Raw genomic sequence first — 13,224 nt, forward strand, 5'->3', positions numbered from 1 at the left:
AGATCTTGTGGCTCCGTTAGGACCTGCAGCTTCTTAAACAACAGCTGCTGACAGTTTACACTGGCATAGTAGCCGTGTTTAACGAAAACAGTGACTGAAAGAGAAACAGGCTTCTCCTGCAAAAGTATGGCACCGGTGGTCTTCTTGTTTTCAAGAGGGCTAACGGTGACGTAAGAGTCCTGCTGGCAGAGTGGTTTTGTGTTGGGCTGCTAAGCACAAGGTCCACAGTTTGAAACTACCAGCTCTTCTGAGGGTGAGAAAGGAGACTTTCTATGCCTGTAAAGAACGACAGTCTCGAAACCCCTGGGGGCCGCTGTCCCTTGTGCTATTGAATCACTATGAGTCAGCCTTGCCTCAGCGGCAAGGAGGCTGTGTGTAGTGTGTGTGTGTGTTTGTTGAGATAATTATGTCGCTATTCAATGAAAAAGTACTGCACGAAATAGTTGATCTTTGATATTCACGAATTTAGATTTTTTATAAATTATCAACTTGCTAAAATGTATTTGTACATTTACAAATTCTGTACTCCCGAGGTTTTGGTAGCGTTTTGTGGACAGGCGCCCCAAACACACCCACTGTCATTGAGTCACTTCGGACTCCTAAGGACTTCAAATAGGATTTCTGAGAGCACATCTTTCCGGGAGCAGATAGCCTCCTCTTACTCCCGCAGACCCTGTGGTGAGCAGATCAACACCCCATCCACAGCGCCATCAGGGCCCCTTGTGGACGTGCGAAGAACAGTCAAAAATCCGAGTCACTGGCCACACACTTCCCCAGCTGCTTTCTCCCAGCAAGGTGATGCCTGGACTTCTGGTTCCAGCTTTCGTACTGTGAACAAGTATCTTTTGCACGATCCATTTTATTTTGGTGTCGGGTTTTCTCATTTTTATGACCCTTTTCTTTTTTGGTAATGTTCCTGTTTAGCAGGATGCTGATTTGCTGGTTAATACTCCTAAGTGGGAGAAAGAGTGGGATCTTCCGTACAGAGAAAATATGAGAGAGCTTCAAAAAGTTCGTGAGAAAACAGAATTAGAAAGTAATGGATTTTTCCACAAAATGTTTACAGTCCCCTCGTATGTGTGGGAGGTAAGCTTCATTCAGGCATGGGTTACCGCACTGCTGATTGTTAGTTTGAGGTTAATGAATCAACAAGATATACTACACAAGGAACTCAGGCAGGCGCTCACATAAAACTAGGTTATGGACTGAACAGCTGACAAAAATGTGTCCAGAGTTCTGCAGGTACCCAGCTCTGCCTTTCCTGAATAAGCAGTGGCTCAGAATTAACCTAATTCAGTATTCATGTGACTTTATGGAAGGCAAATTCGGTGAATAATGAGACTCAACTGGTTATATATATAGCTACACATAACAATTTAGAGAAAAGCGTGGAGCTGTCTGATGAATCAAATAGGGCAGATTCAAAGACAGCTTTATTATGGCACTTGTGATTACACATGGCAGATAGGCGCGTTTACCTTACCTCTCGATTACTATGAAAGTATACTATGATATCTGAAGCTAACTCCCTCGAAACTGTCGACACAGTCACATAATTACAGCATTCAGCTACCGAATATGGCCACATTCTAGAGTAGGCCAATTCAGGGGGCTGGAAGGTAGGGGTGGTGTTTTCCAAAAGTCCTGAAACGCAGCTTTAATGAAAGGCGGGACAGAAGGTGCTCTCTCGTCAAATCAAACAGAATGGCCCCAGCAGCGGCAGGTTTCCAACAGCTCAGAGAAAAGCACTAGCCAGTCGCCAGCAAAGCCGACGGTCTTCCCATTGTGGATCGGACAGGACCACGCTGAGAGACGGTGCATGCTGCACACCACGTGGACGCACCTTGGATACACGATGCTGTGTGAAATGAGTCGACTGCACGAGGCTAAATATTATTACATCCCACCAACAGGAAAACAGGAGAACCGGCAACTCTAGAGAGATCAACCTCTATTAGGGGTTTCTAAGGCTGGGCAGGAGCCCTGGTGGTATAGTGGTTATGCACTTGGCGGGGATCTAAAAGTCAGCAGTTCAAAACCACCAGCTGCTCCGAGGGAGAAAGATGGGGCTTTCTCCTCCTGTAGATAGTTCCAGTCGCAGGAAGTCATGGGGCAGTTCTAACCTTTTGTGTCGGGTCAGCATGCACTCGATGGCAGTGAGTTGGGTTTTAGAGTTTGGAGGGTTGGGCAGGAAGGGGGGTCTCAATGCTTAGGGGACACTGATTGAGCTTCTGTTCACGGTGAAGGGGAAAAATTGAAAGTGGTGACAGTTGAACAGTATAATATATATGTAGTTGATAACACTGAATTTTTTTGGCACGCAAAACGAAACTGAGTGGTCAACACTCTGTCACATATATATATTTGCACAATGAAAAGGGCCGCCCCAATCAAACAGATCTTACAGGTCCACGCAGTGGTCGCAAGCACACCTTACCTTGCACGGCCAAGCCGGCCAGCCGGATCACCTGCTCCAACGTGCACCGCAGCCGCCCTTCAAGCACATCTTTTTTGACTTGCAGGTAATACTGATACCTGTTCATGGGCACAGAGGAACACACCACTGTAAAAATGCATACTTGGCTGGATTCCCACCCCAGAGCTGCCTCCACCTGGAGAACCCTGTGAACACAGCGGGACACATGGGCAGTGTTGATAAAGGTTATCGCTGTGGAAGATGAAAAAATGGCCTCTGGTCTTTGTTTGATGCGCCAGGTGCTACATCCTGCGCGTGCTCAGTTTGAACACATGCTCACCATGTCATTTATTCAGGGGCAGCAGGCTGAACTACCATTAAGGGCAGAGATGGAGACAAACATGCTCTTCTACACTTGCACGCCCCCCATGTGGCTGCCCGAGCAACATCCAAGAATGCATGGTCCTGAATAAACTCTCAAAGCACAATCTTCTTTGTCACTCAGATGCCTGGTGCGGTCGATCCCCAGTGGTCCACATGACTTCCAATTCGGCTAGAGGGTAGAATCACGCTTCCCTGAGCCAGGCTTCACTCCACATGTCTGCGACTCATAAAAAGTTCATCTCATGCAATACTGAACCTTTCAACCCCAAGTACATTTTCAAACCGGCAAAGTTCAGACGAAAGAATGTGCCCATGCACAACATCGAGCCTCAGACTAGACCACTGTGTGCACAAGTTAACACTGTGCATTGTTTCCCTGCCAGTAAAATCATGCTTGCAGGATTACCGAAACATTTAGACATCTCCTTACCCAGACTCAATTCCAAGACTCGGCCCTCATTGACCAGACTCTTAAAGCCTCCTCTGCCCGTGGACAGGAGGGTGTGAGGAAGTGCTCACAGGGCACAGAGCTTGTCAAAAGGGATGAGAAAGATCAGAAATGAGCAGGGGTGATGATCGCGCAGCATGATGAATGGAATCGATGCCACTGCTGGGACGACACGTGTTTGTTATAAGTTCACCACAGTAAAATAAAGTAACCTGATGGCAGCCAAACAGCACCTCGTCTGGATCTGAATGTGTACCAACTAGTAAGGAGGGATCACGAAAAATCCCCATCAAGTTCAAGGTACTTCTTTTTGTATGTGTCTGAAATGAACTTGTTTATCACCACAGACTCTAGTCTATTCCAATTTCCAACGCACTCTCTCCGCCCATCGAAGGAGTTTCTGACAATATACGTGGTGACAAGAAATGGGCAAATCACCACCTGTTCCTTACTTTTTAGGGAAAAAAAATCAAGAATAAATGAAAGCCTGTGGCAGCAATGATTGTATATGATTGTAAAGAAACATCACACGTCAAATAAAAATATAAGGAATTCCAAGTTGCTCCTGTAAAATATGTGGCTCTATCAATACCTTTTGCACCTCCACATACACGCACGTCCCCAACACCCCTCACTAAAGTCAGGTACCCCACTCACGCTTATTTTCCAATGCTTCACCCACGGTAGGTTAACATAGCAGAAAGGTGGTCCCCATCTGTTATGAAGCCCCCTCAGGAGGGAAGAGCGAGCCCAAAGCAAGTCCGCTCGTGGCTCATGTCAGGGGCGCAGGCTCTGTGGTTCCACCCAGCAGCCCGGGAGCACCAATAAAAATACTTTACATGAGCGCGTTGGTTTCACGAACTACGTGCCTCATCAATTCCCAGCAAATCACCAAGGCTTTATAACCTGATTTAAAATGTATCACTAACTCTTATGTTCAAGTCTGGCCTAATGATGTAGGGTAGGAATCCGTCCATCCCCCGGGGGAACGTTCCGAAAATCCTGCATGAGTAGAGAGAACCCATACTGGGGAGATTTCTTCTCACACCAGATAGCAAGCCTGTTTCCTCTCCGTGTTCTTCACTTCTGCCAATGGTTTCACTCGTCACCTTCGGCCATGACTGTCACTGCCGGGTTAGTTCCAGGTTCCTTCCGGCATTCCTCTTGTGCCTTTGGGGAAGTTCTCAATAGATAGTAATGGGTCCACTCATTTAGTCGCTGTAGCTGTCCCTTTGGGAGACTTCAGGAGCCGCTCTCTGTGACCCCTGAGCCTTTTAGGGAAGATCCTTTTGCTGTAACCTCGTCAGTTCTTAGCTAGGAGAGCTGGTGCCTGTGGAATCCTAGATAAGTGAGTCAAACTCACGGCTCCTGAGTCGATTCTGATTTGCAGAGATCCTGTGGGACAGAGTAGAATTACTCCTTAAGGTTTCTAAGATGATACATCTTCACTGGAGCAGACAGTCTCATATTTCTCTAGCAGAGCGGCTGGTGGGTTTGAAACACAGACCTTAGCAGCCCAATGCCTAGCCCACAGTGCCATTTAGTTAGGCAGCGAACTAATCGAAACAAAACAAAAACCTCAAAGCTCACTGGCTCCTGGGAGTTTTCAGACTGTTTCTCTTTACAGGAGTAGAAAGCCCGTCTAGCCAAGCACGAAGTCCTCAATTATCAAAAACTCTTCATGGCTTCGGAGAGACGGCAGAGAGATCACTGAGAACACTCAGGGAGAAACTGAGGACCACACGAGACTGTGGGCACGGCTATACGGCTGCAGGATGGGCACAGGCTAGTAACACTTTGCAAATTACCTGGTACACTTTTATTCAAAGGGCGCTTTTATCCAATATAATAATTCTGTCCTACAGAAAGACTAAATGGGAAAATAACATCTGAAATTCGATCTCCAATGGATACTTTTTGTGGCTTATTTTTGATTATTCAATTATAAGAATGCAGCAGCGAATCCTTTTTTGGAAACATGCAATTTCATGGAAGCGTACTCCACCCTTTCACAGCTTTGGTGGAGGGGAAAAGGGGGAGGGTATCATGCCAGGAAGTAGCTCTCTGCCAACTTTCCAGAAAGATCCTTTTTGAAAAGCCCAGGAAAAGGTTCTATATTCTTTTCACATTGGAACACAGGGAAGAGCCATCTGACAGCTGAGGGCCAAGGAGCAGATTTCGATCAGGGCTCCTGCTAAGTGTGGGTGTCAACAAGGGTACCTGGGGGATAAATGCACATTGTCCACGTCTGGATACAGCGCTGGCTTTGCTTGTTTCTAATCGACAGAGAAGGTTCATTTGTGGACGGAATGCGAGTTTCTCTCAGTGATGGCGAAAACACCTTCCCCACAGGGTGCGGGCAACTGACTGATAACCGGCAGACTGCTCTGTCTGGAGTGTGCCCATGCCTTAAGAAGAAAAAAAGTGACTTTTCCGAGTTCCTTCCTCCCCTAAGACCCGGACAGGGAGGTTTTTTGTTTTGTTTTTTACATTCCATCCTGGGCCACATCAGTGAGAGCATTCAATATTGCATTCTGGTTCGGTCTCAAAGAACGCTTTGAAAGAACAGCCCGTGGAATGATGCTCAACAATCGATTCACTGCTAAGACCTCTAAGCTGCCTTTCTAATTCACACGACCAGACTAAGGACCTTTATAGGAGAAACTACCCGAGCCTTGGGTGGAACGTGTTTGACTTGAAGTCCGATTAGTAAGCCTCAGATGGGGAAATTCCATGTGGTGTTTCAAAGAAAACATGGCCTGTCCTACCCTAGAACCGCAGATGAGAGGAGAGGAAGTCTTTAAAAATATTTATCCCACCTCTCACACAAGTGAAATATTCATTGCAAGCCTGGGTCAGAGAAGTGACGTGCGTCAAACGGGAAACAGCCAGGTAAAACAAGAAAGGCCTGAGGGCTGATGTGGGTCATACATCTACCTCGCATAGAGCACAAGGGGATGGAGCTGGGGAACAGCGTGGGCCAGAATGCTGCTCGAAATGTTTGCTTCTGCTTTGACCAGGCCTTCTCCTGTGGAGGGGTCAGATCGCTGACTTCATAAGCCCCGGGAGCAGCTTTGCAGGCAGAGAAATGGGGGTATAATTGGTGCATGTTTCTCTCAAATAAATGTTCCGAGCCTGGTTCTCCCCTGCACGGTCCAGGCAGTGTGACCCCTCAGGGACACGTAAAGCAAACCAATCCCACAGTCTCCACGTGGGTTCTGAACTAGGACAACCCTATGGGCCAGGCTAAAGCTGCTCCTGTGGGTTTCCAAAATCTTTAACGTTTGGAACTTTGTAAAATACTCTTTACGAGCATAGAAAGCCTCATCTTTCTCCCGCAGAATTGTGGTTTCAAATCGCTGACCTCGTGGCTAGCAGCCCAACACATTAACGACTAGACCAGTGGTTCTCAACTTGTGGGTCGTGACCCCTCTGGGGGGCGAACAACCCTTTCACAGGGGTCACCTGATTCATAACAGTAACAAAAGTACAGTCATGAAGTAGCAAGGAACATAATGTTCTGGTCGGGGGTCACCATAACACGAGGAACTGCGTGAGAGAGTGGCAGCCTGAGGAAGGTGGAGAGCCGCTGCACACCATCTGGGCTCCTGGAATACGCAAGTGGGGCAAAAAAAGGAACCCTGGTTTTTAAAAGCCGCTGAGACGTGGGGTGGGGAGGGGTGGGGTGGGTTGATAGTCGAGCCTGGTGGCTGCTAATGGGAAGGTGAGTGGTTTGAGCCCACAGACCTCCACAGGAGAAGGATGTCGCCGTACAGTCGGCTCCCACCACAAGGGCAGCCCAGGGCACCCTGTGCAGGCAGGTCTGCTCTAGCCTGCAAGGTCCCAGGGGTCGGAGGCCACTCTCAGGAAGCGGGCTGAGGTGGTTGGTCTATCACCAGCATGGTTTTGCCTCTGCTATCCAATCGGAGAGTCTTTATAAACCACGCCCAATCCTTTCATCCATAAGGATGGCGACTGTGAAGGAAGAATGACCAGCCCCCACACCCTCCCCGCGACCAGGACCAGCTCCGTTTGGAGCCACCTTTTCTACCCGGCAACCACACTGATGAAACAGGGGATTCTGATCGCAAGTCACGGCAGGGACGCCCTCAGACCCACCAAAGTCTGGCCGTGAAACCACCACGACCTGGCGCCTGGGCAGGGTGGCTGTGTCCGGATGGGCTCGGTGGCAGAGTCTTCTGACCTGGGGACTCCAGCCTTACAATCCGCAGCGTGGAAGGGAGGGCTTTCTTTGCTAGCTCCTAAACGAAGGCTGCGTGTGTCTCCGTATGCCGCGTTGAAATTTAAAGTTTTCCATTGAAATCCTAATACACAATGTGGTTCACACGTGGGCCCCCGGGTTATTCCAGCTCATTTCCCCCCAGCAGCACTTCACTGGCTGCCCCGCCCCCAATAACACACACACACACACACACACACACACACACACACACACTTTGGAAGAGAAAGAAAAGGGAGCCCACGCCTACTGCATCTGGGGACTTGCTAAGTGCAGAAAGTATCACCGAGGGAGAAGAGGGACAGCCCACCATGGGAGAAGCAGGGCAGAGCCCGCTGCCGCAGGGGCAGGTTTCGGAATGCGGGTGTCAGACGACGTCAGACACAGTAGAAGTCCGTCCCGCACACAGTCCGCCGGTCACCGGGAACGTCCAGTCGGGATCGCACGCGCTGGTCTGGACTGCCTTGGGTTGCGATCCCAGTGCCCAACCTGGGGAAGCCGTAGGAACCGGGGAGAGCATTCACCACAGGACCCCGCCGCCCATGGAGGCCTGAGAGGAGGAGAAATGGCTTTTTCACAGTGAAAAACGGGTCTGCGAAAGCCACTGCCACTACCACACAGCCCCTCGCTGGACGCCATCAGAGCAGTAGCCCGCTTCCCAGCGCGCCCCATATCACGGTTGGGAGGGAGGTGGCACTCTGGAGCAGGAAGCCGTCCACACCACTGCATCATCCCTAAGGACCACAGCCAGGGCTGAGACGGGCAGAGGGACCGGAAAAGACAGGTCCTCTTTTCACTGCTACTGTTCAAACGAGGAGCCCTGCTGGCATAATGGGTTATGGGCTGGGCTGCTAAACACATGGTCAAGAGTTCAAAACCACTGGCCATCCATGGGAGACAAGGAGGAGGAATTTTACTCTGCCCTATAGGGTCGTGAGTGGGTGCGGGAAGGAGTGAGTGAGAATGAGTGTGAGTGTGTGAATGAGTAAAGTTGGAAAGGAGTGCAAAGGCCAAACCCCTCTCCAATGGGCAATACCAGAGGGCATGTGCTGTAAAGCTTGAGACCCAGGTCTCCCGGGACAGTGCAGTCGGCCCAGCATCCCCACTGCTTTCTCTGTTATAAAAGCCAGTGAAGAAGAGACACAGGACAAGGTGTTTTCAAACTTGGGGGTGGGGGAGGGCAGGGCAGCAAAGGAGGGATGTTTGAAATCTCAGCCAGACAAAGGTATCAGGAGGAGAGAGAGTACATTCCACCCATTCCACCGGTGCTTCCTGGCTGTCAATCCAGATAAAGGACAGGTGGTCCTTGCTGACCCCCGCCTGCCAGCACCAGATAAACCTGACTCCCTCCCTCCCTGCCTGCCAGTCTCCTCAGCCCTCCAGCCCCAGCCCCTGGGTAGAGTTTCCGTTTATGATTAAGTATAATACCTTGTTTGGTGCCCGACCCTCCGCGCTCTAAGAGCTTTCACATATTTACCGAGTGTTTCACAGACAGCGAGAGCTCTGCCTCATCTAACAGACTGCACAGCCGGCGCACCTGCAATGCGGCAAACGCTGGACTGGTTCAAAAGGAGGGGTAAAAGAGACCAGCATGAATAAACACTCACTGTCACAGAGTTGTGCCCGACTCCAGGCAACCCTACCGGTCAGAACAGAACCGCCCCGTGGGTTTCCGAGACTGTGCATCTTCACAGGAGTGGAAAGTCTTGTCTTCCTCCTGCAGTAGCTGGGGCTTTCAAACTGCTGACCGTGCAGTTAGCAGACCAAAGAGTAACCCGTTATGCGAGCAGTGGTCTTGAAGAACTAATAAAGATAACCTTAAATGGGAATTGTTTTTCTCCTAACCTCTAACGTGCCACAAGCTGTTACATGTGCATGCAAAGAAACCCACCCCACCCCCCACACACCAGAATACACAGGTATACCCAGACACAAACAAGACAAGGTTTTCCTGGCAAAAGTTCAATTTCAGAAGTTTTCAACAGTCATCGATCAAGGTTCTATTTGCCAGGGCCAGCTCACTTCTCATTGAGGCTCCTTAAGTGTCAGTGAGTCAAAGCACTGCAATTCTTCCCTAAGAAGGATAATGTTTGTTTAAATGCACACAAACACTCACAGGGGAAAAAAGCCAATGACAGCAAGGTGTTGCCAAAGAGAGAGGCATGCCGCAACCTGAGCCTGACTTTCTGCTCTTGAACTCTTGCATTAATTATAACAAATTATAGAGAATCCAAGCACAGTTTGTGTGTACAATGAATTCCCTAATAACAGCCCATAATTTAATCAGGGTTTCTCTTTAAACAAGAAAAACTCATTCCCTACAATATATCAGAGAGGGAGAGTAAATATCCACACACCACTTCCTCTGGTGTAATAATTCTATGTTGGGGGGGGAGGTGGCACAGATTCCTTTAAGCATAGGCTCCCAAATGTATCTGGCCTACCGCCACATTTTCAGGAGGTTAAAAAAAAAAGTACATGCATCCCTGGCAATTAAAAACTTTTGTACTATAGCCCATAATCGAGGTTAAAGTGTAGGCATCTGCTTTTGCAGCCCTCACAGCCAATGAATTGTTTTAGTGCCCTCCAGGGGGCGATCTAGCTCACTTTGGGAAACAGCAAATGCTATGCATGTTCACAGGATTTAAAAGCAGGACCTAAAAAAAAAAAAAGCAGGACCTGACGCGGAGGGCTTAAGTGGAGAGCAAATGCTTTGAAAATGATTAGGGCAAAGAATGTACAGATGTGCTTTATACAATTGATGGATGTATATGTATGGATTGTGATGAGAGTTATATGAGCCCCTGATAAAATATTTTTTTTAAGGATTTAAAAGCAGGTGGGTGGTTTGGACGTTTGTGTTATGACGCTCTCAGTTAGGAAAGCTTAGGGACACACCTAGAACATCCCAGCCTCGAAGCGAAATACTACTGCTCTACACAGTTTGATGGGTGATGTAAACAAGCTGAATCTGTTTACAAATCTCTAATGTTGTACATGTCCAGAAAGTTGAAAAGGTAAATGTCTGATCACATATACACTTACTGCAATTTTAAAAATGAAATAAAAACTCCAATGACTTAGAAAACCTTCTGAGGTTCTTAAACAAGTTAAACATGGGTCCACATAACCCAGCAATTCAACTTACATATGTTCACACAAAAACATGTGGAAGGATGCTGATTAACAGTAGCCAAAAGAGTGTAAAGAACCCCAATATCTATTAGCAGATGAAGAGACTTTTAAAATGTACTATATTTATATAAAGGAATACTATTGGGTTATTAAAAAATCACCAGAGTAATAAGTGAATGTAAAGATGGGAGAAGTTTTTGGCAATGGAATGCCTGATGAAGGTCTAATCTCTAAAAGTTATAGAAAATCCCCAAAGCTTTAAGAACAAAAGGTAAACAATTAAATTAAAAAATGGGCAAAGGACATAAACACACACCTTCACCAGAGAAGATATTCCGGTGGCCCACAAGAAACCACGAAGAGATGCTCACAGTCGTTAGCCATTAGAGATGCACATCAAATCAACCAGGAGATATCATCTCATCCCTGAAAAAAATGACCCTTACTGAAAAGCAAAACAGAGAACAAAAGCTGACTGGCCTGCAGGGAGATTGGAACCTGACCTGCAGTGTGTATGAGTTGAACCTTCCCACAAAACAGTACCATCACTCCAGGACACGGGATGGGGTTTCTTAAAAAGTACATGGGATATATATATATATTATATAATCATATTATATTATTATATATACCCCAGAGCCAGAAGAGCTGTGGCACAAATAGGATGAATGGGTAAACAATCTGCAGGGCTTACAGTCAAGGGAATAATATGTAACAATAAAGAGAAACGGTGAATCCTGAAACACACCCTAAGGTGGATGAATTTGGAAGGCATTAGGCATTCTGCTGAATGAAATGTCGATTATAAAAGGGCAAATACGTAATGAGACCCAGAAGAGATTTATACGCAAATAAAAAGATTCTGCGATGGGTACCATGGAAGGCTAGGGAGAGAGAATCAGGAACTTGATAGTACCCAAGAGTTAACCATGGTGAGCGAAAAGGTGATGTACAATGCGGGGGAATGTGTGGGAGCACAACATGAACCAAGGTAAGGAAGGCAATGAGAGGCAAGAAAGACAGCTGTGATCAACACCGGAGCAGAAACAACCCTGCAACCACAGCAAGAACGAGCAAGAGCTGTGAGTCGATACATAGGTAACTGTACGCCAAACAAGTGAGGGCGGTCGCACGGGAGTACACCACAAGCATGTTTACGAGGGGGCTTCAAAGCGCTCAAGGGACAAATTCCATGATCTTCTTTCTTACTATTCCATGATTTTTTTCCATTCCATTTTCCACGATCATTTTGAAGCCGCCTCGGTTAGGTAAGCTCACGGATATTTCTACATACATGTTTGTACAGTCTGCCGGTATCCTCCAATTCGCCCCCAGGAGGCACTGACAGAATCTACTTAGGCAACGGACTGAGAAAACTACCTGACGGCTATATAAACCAGAGTCTGCAGGCTGACATCTAGATGGATGGTCAAACCCCAGCTCACAAAGTTAATGTTCTATATTCTAGTCTGATGAGTGATGGTTGAAGTCTCAAAAGCTTTTGAGTAGCCGTCTAAGAAGCTACTGTTGGTCTTTTTCCATCTGGAGCCAAAGAGAATGAGACGAATCAAAGACACATGAACGCACAGGTCCAGAGGTCTAATGGTCTACATGAACCACAACCTCTTCTAACTCGAGACCAGAAGAACTAGAGAGTGTCCAGTTACTATTCCTGGTCATGTGGAGCTGGGCAATCAGAGAAGGTCGGTTAGAATGGGTGGAAAATATAGAACAAAATTTAAAAGCCAGAGTTACTGGTGTAAAAGAGATGGGAGGAAATCCTGATACTGTTATCCTATGTCAATTGTCCAAATTGAAACTCCAGATACTCCCAGAGGCCAGCTCTCAGCCAAATAATAATAATAAACATTAGCACCCCATGAAGTACCTACGCAACACCCGTGGGCAGTTCTTTGCCCAAAACAAAGTTGAGAAGGAAGAGGGCCTGGGAAGCCGAATGAATACAGACAAGGACCCCAGGGAGGAACTGTCAGCGTGCTCACGCACTGGGGGGCGGTATCAATGAAAGACAACAACTGTGTATAAATGATTGACTGAAAGCTAATTTGATGCACAAACGTTCACAATGACATGCTGCCACGCAGACGACCGTGAAAACCTTACAGTAAGTATAACTGAGTCCTACTCATGCTGTATGACTGCACTGACGCGAAATGCTCAGAATAGGCAAATCCCGCTGTGTTTGATAGAGGCTTAGGGAAGTGGGATTAGGGACTGACAGCTAAGGGCTACAGGGTTTCTTTCTGGGATTATAAAGATATTTTAGAATTGGCAGTGGAAGAGTTGTACAACTTTGTGAATATATTTTAAAGCCACTGAAGTTTATGAAATAAAATGGTCAGTTTTATGTTGTGTGAATTCTAGTTCACTTTAAAAGCAAAAACCTTCTAAACACCCAGGACAGTACATCAGGCCATTCATGAGCTCTCCCTCCCTGTTCCACCGCACACCCTCCACTTGAGCTGGGTCGATTGAAGCCGTTCCCAGTACTCACGCTGCTCTTTTCTAGCTCCTGGCTGCTGTCAGCAGGAGCTCCGGGGGCAGAGTGGTTGCACTTTGGGCTACTACTGGCAGGGTCAG

At 47.4% G+C, this 13,224-nt stretch overlaps 1 protein-coding gene across 2 annotated transcripts in view; it reads right to left on the reverse strand.

Moving 5' to 3' along the window:
* Nucleotides 1–13,224, reverse strand: part of PTPN14 (protein tyrosine phosphatase non-receptor type 14) — a 228,532-nt gene that overhangs the window by 69,958 nt on the left and 145,350 nt on the right. For both annotated transcript variants that reach the window (XM_075530321.1, XM_075530331.1), the window contains exon 5: nucleotides 2,438–2,535. In XM_075530321.1, coding sequence (XP_075386436.1) covers nucleotides 2,438–2,535 — 98 coding nt within the window. The remainder of the gene's footprint in view (nucleotides 1–2,437; nucleotides 2,536–13,224) is intronic.

The sequence above is a fragment of the Tenrec ecaudatus genome, chromosome 1 (genome assembly GCF_050624435.1).
Source record: "Tenrec ecaudatus isolate mTenEca1 chromosome 1, mTenEca1.hap1, whole genome shotgun sequence".
NCBI lineage: Eukaryota > Metazoa > Chordata > Mammalia > Afrosoricida > Tenrecidae > Tenrec > Tenrec ecaudatus.